The sequence below is a fragment of the Rattus rattus genome, chromosome 12 (assembly GCF_011064425.1).
Source record: "Rattus rattus isolate New Zealand chromosome 12, Rrattus_CSIRO_v1, whole genome shotgun sequence".
NCBI lineage: Eukaryota > Metazoa > Chordata > Mammalia > Rodentia > Muridae > Rattus > Rattus rattus.
The window spans coordinates 65,440,441-65,457,745 of record NC_046165.1 but is presented as its reverse complement, the minus strand read 5'-3'; the positions used below and the strand labels follow the sequence as shown (position 1 = coordinate 65,457,745).

The 17,305-nt window shown below is 40.6% G+C and overlaps 1 protein-coding gene across 1 annotated transcript in view; it reads right to left on the bottom strand.

Moving 5' to 3' along the window:
• The window catches only part of LOC116913192 (protocadherin-15-like), a 299,819-nt gene that overhangs the window by 234,187 nt on the left and 48,327 nt on the right, over nucleotides 1-17,305 (bottom strand). Inside the window, 1 exon segment of the mRNA XM_032917385.1 lies at nucleotides 7,425-7,535. Within this exon segment, the coding sequence (XP_032773276.1) occupies nucleotides 7,425-7,535 (111 nt within the window).

Sequence of the window (17,305 nt, the reverse complement as noted above, 5' to 3'; positions counted from 1 at the left end):
TAAATAATGAGATGATGTAATTATTGGCATAATTTAGTTTTATTTATTCTTTCCTCTCACTTTCTTTAAATAAATGATCAGTAGTAACCTGTTTAAGCCAAGCCTTATGTTGGAGGAATGGAAGGTGAACTTTTATTCACTTGCATTGAAAAAACCAGTTTCTTTTTCTTTCCATTTATTTTTCTATTTATTCATTTTGCATTCTGATTGCTGGCCCCCAGCCCCCCTCACACGAAGCCTTCCCCCATTCCCTGGCTCCCCTTCTCCTCTGAGGGGGTGAGCACCCCCTGAATGTTCTCCTACCCTAGAGAATCAAGTCACTTCAGAGTTAGGTGCACCCTCTCTGACTGAGACCAGACAAAACAACCGTGTTGGGGAAGGGAGTCTACAGTGAGGCTACACCTTTAGGGACAGCCCCCACCCACTCCAGTCGTTGGATGACCTACATGGAAACTGAGCTACACATCAACATATGTGCGGAGCCTTGGTCCAGCCTAGGTATGGTCTTTGGTTGGGGGCTCATCCTCTGAGAGCCCCCAAGGGTCCAGGTTAGTTGATGCTGTTGGCCTTCCTGTGGAGTCCCTATTCACTTTGGGGCCCTGAAAACCCAGTTTCTTAAAAGTACATCAGGGTGGCTGGTGTTACTGTCTAGAACTTTCATCATGTTAGGGGAAAATGATGCAAATTTGTCACGGGTTTTCCATCTATTAGGAATAATCTTAATGGAACCACCCTGGAGACAGTGTGTAGGAAGACGTCTATGGCTGAATGAGCACTTTAACTGCAGAAGCCAATCTAACAATGAATGCAGTAACTTGCCCTCTGAGACGAACGGTCAGAGACGAAGCAGCATGTAGCTATTAAGGGCAAGAATTGTGAAGTGTAGTTACTTTCAAACACATTTTTAAACATCTGAAGTGGCTTTAAACTTAATCTTTTTAATTGGTGTGAGCTGAGTTTTCCTATGCACACCACTTTTGCTGAAAACGTCGCAGGCAGCTGACTGACTGCAATTTTGTGATCATGGAGAGAGGGCATGCCATACCAAAGATCAACAGTCAAGATAACTCTGGAGATAGCGCTAGTCTTCTTAAAAGTAACGTATGGTCAATGTCTGATTTTTGATCTAAAAATCTTTAGTACTGTGACATGAAACTTTTGGAATAGGCTAATTGAGTGGATTGTTTCCAACAGCTAAAATGTCAAAATGCTGTCAGATATAATGGTGAGATCCATAGCAGAGATCCCCCCACACCAGCTCCAACCTACCTACTCTTCAGATCTTCCCACTGATCTACTTGGTAAATGCCTTGATTTATATCATTGATGTTACTATAAAGGTCCATGTGATCTTCTGTACAGTGGAATACATCATTAGAGAAACCTGAATGACTGCCTCTGGATCACAATTAGTCCCTCATATTTAGCCCGGGATAAGTTATCACCTATTCCTTTGTTACAAGAGCTGTGTTTTTTTTTTTTAAGTATTAGGAATAATACAGAGTAACTATATATCCCAAATCAGCATTTTCATTATATGGAGATATTTGTACTGGCTGGTTTTGTGTGTCAACCTGACACAAGCTGGAGTTATCACAGAGAAAGGAGCCTTCCTTGAGGAAATGCCTCCATGAAATCCAGTTGTAAGGCATTTTCTCAATTAGTGATCAAGGGTGGGAGGGCCTGTTATGGGTGGTGCCGTCCCTAGGCTGGTGGTCTTGGGTTCTATAAGAGAGCAAGTTGAGCAAGCCAGGGGAAGCAAGCCAGTAAGTAACATCCCTCCATGGCCTCTGCATCAGCTCCTGCTTCCTGACCTGGGTGAGTTCCTGTCCTGACTTCCTTTGGTGATGAACAGCCATGTGGAAGTGTAAGCTGAATAAACCCTTTCCTCCCCAACTTGCTTCTTAGTCATGATGTTTGTACAGGAATAGAAACACTGACTAAGACAATATTTTATTAGTATAAAAACTTTTCTATAAAAATACATTATGGGTAGTCTTAGGGGTTTGCTCAGTGAGCCTGAACTTCATGGGCATGCCTCTCTGCCTCTAGGCCTCTGACAAATTTGACTCCTGTAAAAATCAGATGACCTAAAGTAAAGGTCTATTCTTCCTCTTCGTAGAACACTAAGTTCAGGAGCCTTCTTGCTCCTGTGGGATGTAAGTCTTCTCTATAACTCTTTAGCCCAGGCTTGCCCCCCTTTCAATGGCCCAGAATTTGTTTCCTTGTGATATTATGGTTATGGAATTTGAGTTTTCTACTCACTGCCTCTGGGAGGATAGGAACAGAACCTTCTAAAAGAATTGCTCCAAACTCTAGAACTTCTTATAGTCATAAGCAGAAAACAAGTTCACATTTTCTATGAAAAGGACCATTATTAAGTATATGTTTTCCAACGCCTGCCTCAACCCCACATACATGCCAACCACACCAGGCCTTGTGATAGGGACACTCTTTGGCATAAAGACATCCTTTAATAGAGCATTCTACACCTATTTAATTCTGCTTTGACAATTCATTGTTATTAACTAATAGCCAAGCTTTATGTGCTTTTATTTTGTTCCAATATGTCCACCAGGATACTCTACATGTAGGGATAACATCTCTTGATAAGTCTGTAGGTTTGTGCTGACTTTGGCGGTATTCTGAAACTGAGGTCATATATTTTGCACAATGTCTTTAAATTTAGGTTATGAGGATTGAGAAGGAAAACTGCAGATGTGAAATCATGTTTCCATCATAATATGTCACTGTTGCATTCATTAGCACAATAAAAACTTTCATTGCATAGTAAAGGTTGTATTTATAAGGTATCCTTCTAACATAATAAGTAGGAAACAATAGTAAATTTCCTGTAACCAGGAAAATCTTTCAGAGGCGGGAGGGGACATCAATCCATGCATAGAACCTACAACCCAAAAATTTGTCTCTGTTTCATCTGAGGGTAGAGCCAAACAGTGACTTCCCCAACTTGACACCTATAACACATGAGAAAGCAACTCCTGACATTAATAATACTCTGCTATCCCTGCAGACAGGAACCTATCATAGCTGTCTCCTGAGAGACTTCCTCCAGCAGCTGATGAAAACAGATGCAGAGACCCACAGCCAAACATCAGTCAAGAGTTCAGGGAATCTTGTGGAAAGGTGGATAAAAGAATCGACCAAGACAGGGTGGTCACAGACACCCTAAGACCACCCACAGGGTCAACTACCTTGGGATCACGAAGGCTCACATAGCCTGGGCCACCAACCAGGGAGCATGCAAGAGCTGATCCTAGACTCTCTGTACATTTATATAAGATGTACAGCATGGTCTTCATGTGGGTACCCTAACAAGTGAAGTGGGGGTCTGTCTTCATCTCTGTTCCCTGCCATTGGATTCCCTTGCCTCTACCTGGACTGCCTGGTTGGGCCTCAGTGGGAAAGGATGTGCCTAGTCCTGCTGGGATTACATGAACCGGGATGGGTTGGTACCTAAGGGAGCTCACCTTTCTCTGAGGAGAAGAGGAGAGGGCAATGAGGGGAGGGATTTGTAAGAGTGAGACTGGGAGGAGGAAGGGGGGCTGTGATCAGGGTGTAAAGTAAATAAAAAAATAAATAAATTATTGAAAAGATTTTTTTAATTGTGTTGAAATTTAGAGTTTATCTGAAGAATGTTCCTCAAGGACATACAAGGAAGAAGCACTGGATGGATCAATTGTTCCTCAGGCATTGGCTGATGATAGTGGTGTTGGTATGATCTCTTTGTGATCTATCCTGGACAGCTACTTCTGGGTGCCCCATTCCTATGTTACTATCTGGCCAGATGGTAGCATGACAGGACTAATGGGGGAAAACAGCATTGTAAACTGTGAGTGATACAAACAATACAATTCTATGAACACATTTTTGTCTGATTCTAGTAAGTTTGTTTCCCTCAATGGAAGGAGAGGATGCAGCACAGTAGCTAGAAAGAATTCTTTCATAACATGTCCTAATTTATACTCTTGACTTCTCTATTCTTTTCCATAAATAAGATGATTTCAATTTTGATTTTAAAAAAAGAGATATTTCATTACCTTAGAAAACTGTAATTACTATCGACAGAGACAGCACTTAAAAGCATTTTCTGAGTTTGCCTACTACTCTCTGTGTGAATCATGTGTCATTCAAATTTTCATGAGACAGTTCTCATCACAGTGAAGCTATATAAGTGGGCCATCAAGGATAATGCCTCTCACAGCATGGATGCTGGCACTGTAGGAGTAGAGAGCTTACTCAGTACGAACTAGGGATTTCCACTCCATGTAAAGACAAAGCAAGACAAAGTGAATGCAGAGCAGGAAAACAGACATCTATGATCAAGAGAGGGACCCTGCCCTCCCCCGCCCATGAAACAAACCCCGGCCAATTTTAACCTGGAGTTTTAAACCCTAAACTACTGATAAAATACATCTCTGTTGCATAAGATGACCATACTATGATGTTTGTTATTCAAACCAAGGATGCTAATGTAACTAATTAATTCATATATCCTTAACTTGTATCGTGGATTTCATAAATCATGTATTCTTCGTAACACTGTGCATTTGTTAACATTAACATGATTCAGAAAACTGGGATGCCCTTGAGACTTAGAGAATCTGCCTGTGATAAGTTGGGCTATAGTTCTGGGAACCAGGGTTCAGGAAAATCATATGCTGCCAAAGCCACAATGGGCCTGTAGTCTCCGGGTTCCTGTCTTATGAACTTGAAGAAAGAAATTCAGGGAACAAAGAGGACCCACAGAAGGAAAACTTCCTTGTGGAATTAAAGGTCAGAGGTTAAGAGAAAGATGATAGAGCCCTCTGTTAGCAGAAGTGGGTCCCCAGAGATGGGAAAACACATTAGAAGAGTTTTATAAGACTTGAGGCAGAAGTTTGACTGAGATGGAGTGTTGGGAAGCGGGTGAGATGGTTCACTCAGGTGGCCCATCCATGAGATACCCCAGTGACTCTCAATTTCCACCATGCCTCACATGGAGTTAGTGGTAGATATAATGCAATAATTAGACTTCCCATATAGAACTTCTAGCCTCTGACCATGACAGACCCGTTGACAGGAGCAAGGCCCTTTCTGACTACTGACAAAGAACCAGGGTCACTATTATTTGGTCTTTGCATTCCTACCCTAAAACTGACCTAAATTACCCAGAAGCACAATCAGTTTGTTTCTCTTTTTTTCTAATCAAAAGCTTTAATTGCTTTTGTTAAAAATGAGTCATTTAACAATTTTTAGGTTTAGCCAAATGTATTAAATGTATGTATAAGTTATCACTAGCTGACAAGTGGGAAATTAAAAAAATATATTTATTTTCAACAAATAATATACATCGAAGACAAAAGTCTTATAAAGTAATAAAGACCAGAATGAAGGTAAAAACGAAACAAAATAAACCAGTGTGAAGAGCGTACCTTAAATGAGAAGTGTGACCTTAAATTAAAAGTATTTCCAATCCCCTGTCATCTGGGGACCAGGTCCACACATTCTCTTGAAACCTTATGCAATGTGGAAAGCTGAATTTTTCCCCAGCCTCTGTATTCTTATTGCCTTCCTCTTTTCAGACAACTACCAAGTTTTCATGTCCTGTAGCACTAACAAACTCAGGGAGAAGCAAAACAAAACAGCAAGAAAAGCTCACCATGACTACTGACCTGAATGGGACTGGTGTGAAAAGAGTTCCTGTCCCTGCTTGTGGGTGAGCAACAGAGTAGCTTAGCATCTTCTGCATCTTATGTATCTAATGCAACTTATACATATTATGTATCTTCCCTATCTTATGCGTCTGATGTATCTTATGTATCTAATGCATATCATGGATCTTCTTAGGATAGTATACAGGGTTTCAATACTTATTCCTCACAAACATTCAGAATGACATGGTTGTGGAACACTGCTGGAACACAATGCAACCCAGTTTCCAAATAAATCATTACCAAACGTCACGATGAAAAACTAACTTTGATTTTTTTTTTCCAAAAGAAGGTATGTGTCTAGTACAATCTCAAAGAGAATTACCTTTGACAAGATGCTCACATCTAACTCATTAGCATGTCTACTCCATTTACACACCATAGCTTCAAATATTTACGTTTATTTATTTATTTATTTATTTTTTGAGGCTGTCACAAGGTCTTTGGAATAGATGTCTAACATTTAGGTCCTCACTACTAAAGTAGCTCAGGCAATGGCTGGAAACACCTATCAGACCCACTTACAGGTGCATAGATTAATTACTATGTCATTATTATCAGGTGTTTACAGTAGCAGAAAATACAGCATAGGTAAAGTGACCCCGAGACTTTGCCCCAGTCAGTTCCCTGCAACCACAGTGGAACCTGGGGATGCTTCTAACCAAGCAAGGAGGAGACAGCCCTAAGTGAGACATCAAAATCCAACCCAGGATTAACCCAAAAATGCAAAGAGCAGCAACACTGCCCTAGTTTAAAGCATTTTAGAACTGGGGCCTATAATCTTTTATTTTTTTTTTAAGTGTATTATGTTCATTTGATACAGTCACCAATGGTTAAGTTTTATTCATATCAGTAGATGGAAATACACTGTATTACAGTTCCACACGTATGCATACTATTCTGAAGACAAACCATGAATACACCTTTCTTTTAACCACTTACCAAGGATCCTCCTATTTTTACTACAAAATGTTCTAGGAACTAGTGACACGAAACCAGCAGGGTTTAAATTAACGCGCACTGCGCATATAAGCAGGAAAGAGAAGCTAGTGAGGTCACAGACATGGCTCTACCTCTCTATGAAATGAAGATACTTTCCATCCATCCTCCGATGTGTGCTTGCTGGCAGGGGTGGGGAATGGGGTGGGGTAACCAAAAGGCAGGAGCTGGAGAGCCTCCTGGTACAGCTGCCTAGATCCAAACACTCCTAACCACTGATACGGCCTTCCGGTCCCACTCTCCGATTATGATTACAAACTTCGGAGGTGGCATCCAGAAAAATACATTTTTAAACTGCGTCAAGGTGACACCGCTGTACCTATTTTGTAGATAGTGCTTGAAGGAATATCTCAGTATGGCAGAGATCAGTTGTGGGGGTGTGGTTAGTATGCTTAGAGGGTATCTTTTATGGTGAAGAAGAACAGAAAAAAAGAGAAGCAATACCCAAACACCCTTCCTCCATCTATGTATAGATTATATCCGCCAACGACAAGGAAACCCAACCCCAATCTCACTCAAAGTTAAGGCCACCACACCTGCGCAGAGGCGCACTTGGCATTATAAGCTCCAGAACGCAAGGTAAGAGAAGGCAGGCGTCCATTTTAGCTTGGCTAATAATGTGGCAGTAGTCACAAGACCACCACGCCTGCGCAGAGGCACATTCTGCATTATAAGCTCCAGAGCAGAAGGGAAGAGAAAGTAAGAACTCACGTTAGCTTGGATGATGACGTAGTAGCGAGTCTTATCCTCGTAGTTGAGTCTTTTCCTCAGCACCACGTTGCCAGTCAACATGAGTGGAATTTCGAAGGTGTCATTGGAGGTCTGTAAGTGTTAAATAGACACACGTCAGACCAGTATGAACAGTGCGCGTATGAGCAGTGTATCTTGATACCGTGGCTCAGTCCTCTCCAGCATTGTGGTTAGTAGCTTATGTTTGGAGAATAAAGCATGTGCGTTCACTTCAGACTTAGCATTCTTGTCTGTCAAAGTGACTGATGGTTATCAGTGAGTTTCACCGTAGTCCACTGAAAATGATTTTTTTCATAGTGTTTTTTTTTAATGTATTATTAGATATGTTCACCCATAGACCTACACTGGTTATTAACCAAGAATACGCACATGAAATAAACCTTACCTTATTATCTCGTTATCTTTACCATTTGGCTTTGCACAAAAGAGTTCAAACATTTCCAATTTATAATTTCTTCTGACTATCACCTTTCAACACCCTAGTATTTATTCTATATTAAGTATGTTTTCTAACTTAAAAGAAAGGACACATTGTTCTTTAAATTATCCCTCTTTTTAAAGATTATTTAATTATTTTATATTTATTATATATTATATATTTATATTTTATATTTATTTTATGCAGTACTCTATCTGCATGTATACCTTCATTCCAGAAGATGACATCAACTAACATTAGAGAGAGCTGTGAGCCACCTTATAGCTGTAGAGAATTGAACTCAGGACTTTGGAAAGACCAGCACGTGCTTTTAACCACTGAACCATCTCTCTAGCCAAAAGGGTATATTAATATAAACTAATATGGGAGCCAAGGAGAGGACTTGTCAGGTAAATGCTTGTAGCCTTGTCTGGGGAGCAGAGATGGAGATGGGTTACCTGAAGTCATACCGTCCACATTGAACAATGATTTCCTCAAGGCACTCATTTGTTTCCACACATGCATCATGGTGCAGGAGCACACACACACACACACACACACACACACACACACACACACACACACACACACACACTGTAGCAAAAAAGATTCAAAGAAAAGGTTAAGAAGATGACTCAGAGGCTAAGGTTCCTGCTACCCAGTCAAGCCTCAGGACCTAACTTTGATCCCTGGAACCCACATGATGGAAAGAGAGAACTGAGTCCCTTAGGCGTCTTCTGACTCACATGTATATGTATTAAAAAAAAAAAAAAAGAAAGAAAGAAAACAAAAGACAGACAAAAAAAAAGCAACAAAACAAAAACGAAAGTAAAAACATGTAATTGTAAAACAATTGAAATAAATAAAACAGTCTGGGATGTGGGCTAATGTTTTAGACTTTGCAACTGAGCCTCTCCTAGAGACCTAAAGAGGAAAGGACAATCTCTGAGAAATTTCCAGAATCTCTGCCCTGTTAGTCGGCCCTTAGAGTTAAGTCCATTCAAGTCCTGGGAGAGGTGAACTGCTCAGGTCATGGTTTTAGCCTTAAGTCTTATGCGACTCTTTTTTTTGTGTCACTGTGGAGAAAGATCAACTCTTGCCTTGGGAACGGCACTGAATTCCTCTATTTCCGCGTTTGCTAAGGATCCTTTGGGGCTTGCTTTGTGACTCAGCGTTGGGCACTTTCTTTCATATAGATTAATAGCCAGCTTCTGCAGGGACAGTGAGCCTGCCAGGGCTCAGGAAGCCCACAGGACATTTACAAGTCAAACAGGCCTACAGAGTGGACCTAAGCAGTAAATATTTAGTGGGAAAGGAGCCCCAGCCATGGTGTAGCTCCTGCAGGTTGGGAACCCAGCTCCTGCTTTCTGGTTTCTTTAGTTCCCACCCATGCTGCTTTGCAGGACATTTCAGAGATGCCGCTGCTCCAGTCAGGCAAGCTCCTATAAATAACCCCTCACCTATTTATTCCCCGAATGGATTCACCAAGTAGGGCTAGAGTACAGTCATTTGTTGGGCATGTCCTTGGCCTGTTATTACTGACTATAAATAGGTTCCTCGGGGGAAGGTCACACATGAGCAAGGGAAGGGTTAGTTAGTTTGGAAAGGAAGGGGAGAAAGAGGATGAGGTCCACTAGGAGGAAGAACAGGAGGCAGGCAGGAAAGATCTCCCCCTCAGCTCTGCGAAGGAGATTTCATAATTCACTGCTGCATGACCTAATCTAAGTGTGCATTAAGTTATGATGGGGAAAGTCTTACTAATATTGCAATTTATGCTGGAAACTTATTAATGTGTCAGTAGAAGGTTTATTCACTTCAAAGACTCATTAGCTAGAGAATTTTTTTTAGTAAATATGTGCTAGCACACAGAAATACACATGCATATACACATACAACATACACATGTAAGCATATATACATACATATAATGCATATACATATACACATATAAACATCTACACATATATACCTACACACATATATAATACATTCACACTCGCACACATATGCACACATCATACATATATATATATGTGTGTATATATATGTAAAATGTACCCTCACACTCAATACATACACATATTCACACATATATATACACATATACATACACACAATTGCATGTATATATATATATACATACATATATACATATACACACATACATATAAACACACAATCATACTACACACACACACACACACACACACACACACACACACACACACACACAGAGTCAGATACGTGACCTATAGCCTTCTCATCCCAGAATTCAAAGTGAGCTTAGCTGTTTTGAGTGTTTGTGCCTAAAGGGAGGTGATGCCTGTAACTAGAATAAGTCTTGGCCAATTCAACCCAACCAAGGCAATGCCATCTCCTTTTTAATCAATGATTTTGTTTTAGTTTCACATGTCGTCCAATCCTGGGCATGCAGAAGGAATCCTCTTACTTAGGAAATGAATAACAAGGAAGCAGATTCCATTTCCTGGTTTCGGGTGGTCACAGGAAATGAGACCTGAACCTCCATAGTCAATTAGCGACCATTATTGAATCTACCGAGAGGTAGCTGACACATTGACAAAGTCAGAGGGCAAAATGCAAAGAGCCCGGATGCTCTCCGAGAGGTTTTAGACGTTTCCAGATGTTTGTCGCTCCTCCCTCCTCCCTCTTTGAGAGATGATAAATCATGTTTGGGGTGGGGCCACTTAAATTCTGCTGTCTAACGTCCATACCTAGAAGCCTTGTGTCCCTTGCCGGTTTCTGTCTCTGTGGGCATACTGTGGTCTGTGCAATTTCCATGGGGACTGTGGCTGCCTACACTTGCCATCTGCTCCTGTTCCTTTATAATGGTCTGAGCAATAAATCCCTTGTTTCTCTGCATAGTTAAATTTCTGATACCCTACTCTGAAACCTTGGTCATCTAATTGCAGATTAAGACATCGATGCAATGTTACATTGTTCTCTTTTTCCTCAAAGAAACCCTCCCACATTCTTCAAGGTCTGCGACTGAGACAGCAACTTTCCTCTCTATTTCTATCAACACAACCCAATCATATCTGTACTCTTTTCCTGGGTTGTTATTAACAGCTTTCATTAAACATTTGCAGAATTATTACAATGACGTTAGTAGCCACATTATTGCCCTTAAAAGTACTTTTCCATTGAATTTAATTCCTATCGATGTATCTATAGCTATCACATATATGAGATTTTGGTTTTCATTTGTTTTATAAATTCTCACATTTCAAAAACCAAAGGGAAAGTGTACGCTTTATAATCAAGCTACCTCTGAATGGCTGAAGAACTTCTATATTGATGTTATTAATTGTTTAATTAAGCAAGTCGTTTTTGAATGCATATTTGTTTTCTAAAAGTCAGAATTCCAATAAAAAGCTTTAGAAACAAAATGTAGACTGTGTATTTGGAATATTCTTTCTGTTTCAACCTTCCACTTAGAATTATATTTGACTAAATCAACTCTAAATAAATCCTTTAATTAGGATTAGATCTTGTAAGCAAACAGTTTTATTGTGTTCTAGATGGGCCATGTGGGAATGTGGGAACTGGGCACATTCACACTCAGTTTACAGAGCTTGAGAAAGGCCAAAGTGAACATCAGACTTCAGTTTCTGGCATTTACCATCCTGACAGTCATGGAACTTTGATGACCCAACCAATTCCAACACACATGGTTAAGAGTTTACTTGAGAAACAGGGACAGTAGTCAGTTAGCATTTGTCTGTATACAGATTCTTTGCTCAGAGGTTTGGTTCACAAAGGACTCTGGGGACAGAAAAACACCCAATCCAAAACAGGATTACATTTATGAGGCAAAGCCATTGCCTCTCCCACAGCTTTTTGTAAACACAAATCATTTCTATTCTCAGTATTGGAAACTTCAGTGTTTACCGCCCCCCCCCCATACTAAACAAGGAAATCCTGTTGAAAAATCTATTGATACCCATTTTCTCAAAACATTTGCCCAGAATTCAGAGGGGTACATCCAGGAGTCCCTGACACTTCAGTAACTTGACAGTTATCAGACCAGAAGTTGGCCTCCATTTAAAATAGGTTAAATAAATATGGCACCTCATTAGGAAGGTACCAAAGACAGCTGGCAGGGCAGGTAGACTTCCCAGCCCATGTACGCACATTCCTGCCAGAAGGGAGGGTGATGGTGTCTGCTATTCCAGAAACTCTGTTCCTAGTGATGACCCCTTGAACATAGATGTCACAGCAGCTGAATTGAGGTCTCCATACAGACAGATGCTTCCTCAGTTCCCTGCTGAAAGCTCTAACCATTAGTCTTTCTACATATAAATAATGGATTGTGTGCAGTTCTCATACCTGTGTACCACTTAGAAAAATCATTTATCTCCCCATTTGTATTTATGTGTTAGAAATACGGATGGGTAGCCTGCATAAAGACAGGGACACACACATGCACTTAGGTCCCCTTGTCATGCAAGAGCACCTAGGCACAGGTGTGTCTCTTAGGGCCAGCAATTAAAGGGCTGTAAAGGGCTCCTGTCTCTCGGAAGCTTTTTCTTACAAACCTTACAGATGTTTTAAGGGCTCTTCCATACTTCGATCTCACCCTTTCCTTTCCTCTTCTCCCTACTCATCCATATGATTCTCCCGGTTTTCCCCATTTGCCCACACTGGGTCAGCTGACTTTATCATCTAGTCCCAAGGAATGCTAGCAACCATTTCCTATTCGGTCTCTGGCCAGTTTCTCTCGCATACCTTACTATGAAATGCTACTCTGCCTTCAGCTATTATCAGTCTCTGGGCTTGTGTCATGGTTGAGAAGTTTCCCTGAAGATTATCCCTGAAGAAATTCTCCACGAAAAAGAAAAGGCCTTAGCAAGGTGGGACAACCTTTGTCCACGCAAAAGGGACTGACTTGAATTTGAGTAGGTGATATAATCTGCTCCTTTATAGAAAGAATGAATACTAATTGGACCAAACCTCTGAGCAAAGAATCTGTATACAGACAAGTGCTGACTGACTCCTGTCACTGTTTCTCAAGTAAACTCTTAACCATGTGTGTTGGAACTGATTGGGTCATCAAAGTTCTATGACTGTCAGGATGGTAAATGCCAGAAACTGAAGTCTGATGTCCACTTTGGCCTTTCTCAAGCTCTGTAAACTGAGTGTGAATGTGCCCAGTTCCCACATTCCAACATGGCCCATCTATAACATAATAAAACTGTTGGTTAATACTAATGAATACTTTCTTTTTAGAAAGAATGAATATATATACATATACATATATATACATATATCTTATATACATGTATCATATATATATATATCTCCAAAGGTACAATAGCAGCAATGTATGTTGGCAGTAGCCAACGCTGTCTAATGGATTTAAGGGCCACATGATAGGAGGAAAATCATGCCTCATTCTAGAAACTAACCAACTACCCAGGCTAGTGAGGTCCTGAGTCTTAGAGGAGAAGTTACTACCACCATTTATTAGGCCATCATTCTTTCTAACTGTATTCTAAATGTCCACCCTTACGCTCATAGGTCACTGTAGGAGGAAAGGCAATGGAGAAATGATTTGATGGAAAAATATCCAAAGTTATAAGGGAAAAAGAAGATACATCAGAAAATAGAAAAGAGTTTAAAAACTCTTAAATGTCAAAATAGCAATAGGAATAAAAATAAATAACCAAAGAGTGGGAAAAATGCTGATGGGGATTTTGGTTTCTTTGGATGAAGGTCATTCTGAGTCAGGTTTCCATGTGGAAAGGATTCTCCCTAGTTCTGTGATTGCAGTCTTGGAGGAACCCAAGCCAAAGGCTTGGGTGGGCAGAGTAGAGGTACCGAAAGATAGGCACAAAGAGAAAAATCAAAATGTCCTGCTTGAGGCCGCTGGGTCTGTGACTATCTTACATCATTAGAGGAAAAGAGCCTGCTGCTGCTCATAATTGTCTGAGGATTGGTGATTACAGTTGCTCTAGTCATTGGTAGACATCTACATTAGGTCAATATTGAACATAATGAACATCACACTGCATCCTTACTTTATGGCCTGCTGGCTACATCATGGCATGCTGGTACCCTGGTATACCATCTTCTAATCAAAACATCATCGTCCTTTCTCTTCTATAGAAAGTGGTGAGCAAGCATCTCAAAGCCCAACGTCTTTAATAAGTTTAATTCTATCAGAAGACACAGTCCAGGGCAGCTTTGGAGATCCAAGGTCTTTACCTACAATACTAGTTGTGATACCGTAGCTCACAGCAAGTCAGGGCAGATCGACAATGGATTTGGATAGGTCGAAAGGAGGCTGGGATGCTCTGTGTTGTTCAGACTTTAAAAGAAGCAGTCATGGCTGCTATTGTACTATTTTGTTTTTTAAAGGAAAGCCAGGGTGGGTCCAAAAGAAAACCCAAGGAGAAATACTCATTGACTAAAATCATAACTCCGATGCGACCCGATTATCATTGAATATATACTTTGTGGGGTTTAATATAATACCACTTATTTGATTCTCCCTTTAAAAGGGGCTCACTTCTCCTCAGCCATGGCAGGTCATTATGGATTCTGTCCTGAGCCCAGTAAGTCTGATACTGTACAGACACTCTTGGTTCTACTCCTGTTATTTCAACTCTAACTGCAAGCTTCCTTTGGAGCACAGCTCCAATCCCATTGGTGTTTGCTTTTCTCAGTTGATGTGAATACATCTCCATTAACTGGGGAGAGAAATAGAGCCAGACTATTCAAAAGGAAAGAGAGATAAGGGGAGAGGGACAGAGGGAGGAAGAGGGAAGGAGGAAGGGAGAGAGGGAGAGATTTTCTATATTTCGCAATTATCTTATGGAAAGCTGGTATCAGAATTGCAGAATTTCATGGAGACACTTCAAGTCTGAAAGAGACCCCGGAGTCTTTGTAAACAGAAACACGATGGTTCAGATTTCAAGACCACAAAATCTGATGAAGGTGGGGAAGAAAATACCGAAAAGAAGCTAAAGAGAGAAGGAGAAAGTTCGAGTTGAGGCTAAGCTGCGCTTACATACAGCTCTCTGCCTGCAAAGCAAGAAAAGTGCACACTGAATGGGATTAGGAGCTGTGCTCAAAAGAAAACTTGCAGTTGGAGTACAAAGAACATGAGAAGTGTCAAGAGTGTCACCCTCACTGTGCTCAGGATGGACTCCATAGCAACCTGCCTTGGCCGAGAAGATGTGAGCCCGTTTTAAGGAGGGGAGAATCAAATAAGCAGTGTTAAATTAACCACACAAAGTAAGCACTCAATTATCTAAACTGCCAATGATAGCAATCCCTGTGCTAAATGCATACAATGCACACAACGAATAAAATAGAAAAAAATATTTCTTTGTATCGTTTGCAAAGAAGTTAAGACCTGTGAGATACAGAGCGTTTAGACTCAAAGAGTACAATACATGGATTGTGTGTACATATAAAAACAGATCACAGAAGAGGTTTAACAGCAGAGTGGAATTGCCTGAAAATGAAGCAGCCTTGAACACGGATCAATAGATGATATACGGTTTGTAAACAAGAGATGAAAATACACTCTGAGTGGATGATCAGAGCCCATGAACCCACGGAAAAACATCAAATGCCAGACATTCCTATAAGCAGAAGCTCAGAGGAGGAAGGGACAGAGGGACGTCAGAGAAAGTGGTGTGTTAAACAGACAATGACTGATTTAACTTAGGGGTGATATATAGCCACAGCCATAATAAACAATGGTCCTAAAAGAAGTTAATTCTAAAGAAAGGAACACCTGATCTGCAAATGCTACATCATTAAGCATGGAAATGAAATGGAATAAAAACCCCTGAAATTAAAAGGAAAAAAAATTCTGAAAGTCTATATAAAGAAAAAAGGACATAGCACAAGCTGCACACACAACTAAATATGTGCCCACTTCTCTCATCAGAAGCACCAGTTAAAGTGACTAAATGATTGCATGATTCAATGACTTCTGTTACTCCATTACATAGTGCTGATCTGCAGGACGGAGAAACTGATATGAGATGGGAAGCGATGGAATCCAGGCATGAGGTAGGTACACACGTAGTATCTCAGGGATGGGAGTGGTTACAGTCCAACACCAGAAGATTACTGTCATATTGAAACTCACACATTTCTCAAGAAGGCAGAGGAAATCACATTTTTACGTGAAACTTCATAGTATTTCCACATTCGCTCACAATTGCTTAAGTGGCTGCAAGGGCAAATCTGTGAGTGTGTGTGTATGTGTCTGTGTGTATGACTGTGCCTGTGTGTGTGCCTGCATATGTGACTGTGTGTATGTGTGTGTTTGAATGTGTGTGAGTGTGTGTGTATATGTGTGTGTGAATGTGTGTGTATGTGTGTGAGTGTGTGTGTGTGAATGTGTGTGATTGTGTTTGTGTGTGAGTGTGTGTATGTATATGTGTGTGCGTGTGAATGTGTGTGAATGTGTATGTGTGTGTATGTGTGTGTGTGTATGAATGTGAGTGTGTGTATGAATGTGTGTGTGTGTATGTGTGTGTGTATGAATGTGTGTATGTGTGTGTATGTTTGTGTGTGAATGTGTGTGTATGTATGTGTGTGTATGAATGTGTGTGTGTGAATGTGTGTATGTGTGTGAATGTGTGTGTGTGAATGTGTGTATGTGTGTGTGAATGTGTGTGAGTGTGTATATATGTATGTGTGTGTGTGAATGTGTGTGTGTGAATGTGTATGTGAATGTGCGTGAGTGTGTGTGTGTGTGTGTGTGTGTAATTAGGTTCCATTTCACAAATATCTGATTAAAGGATTAAACATCTGATTGGAAACATCACATGGAAGAAGACAAGGCAGCCTGTTATTTTTATCCTGTGCTGTTTAGCATGATATTAATTTGAAATTATAGTTATCTGGACATTTAGAAATAAACAGAACGTTGTGATGAAATTTATTAATCACCAGAAGGCTCACAGCAGCAGAAAATCAACAATCGCCAGGCACCTCTGTCACAGATCTCACAGCAGAATACAGCGGAAGGCAAAGTCAACGCTAAATGTCAAGGGTGACTAAAGGTTGATTACCTACAGTAAGCCCTGGGGATCCTGGGAGATTGTTCAGTGAGTAAAATGCTTGCCCTAAGCAAAGGACCTAAAGCATGAAGACCTAAGTTCAAATCCCTAGCACCCATGTAAAACCAGATGCAGCAGCATAGGCTTGTAAACTCTATGGGCCTACAGTACAATAGGAGGCAGAGACAAAATTTCTTGGAGCTTCAAGGCTAGCTTTCTCATGTACACAATGGTGAATAAGACACTTGCTTTAGATATAGTGGGAGATGAGAATCCACACCCAAGATGCTCTCCCAATTTCCATATGTGCACTAAGGCATACTCATGTATACACATATACACACACACATGCACGCACACACACATACATACACAGGTAG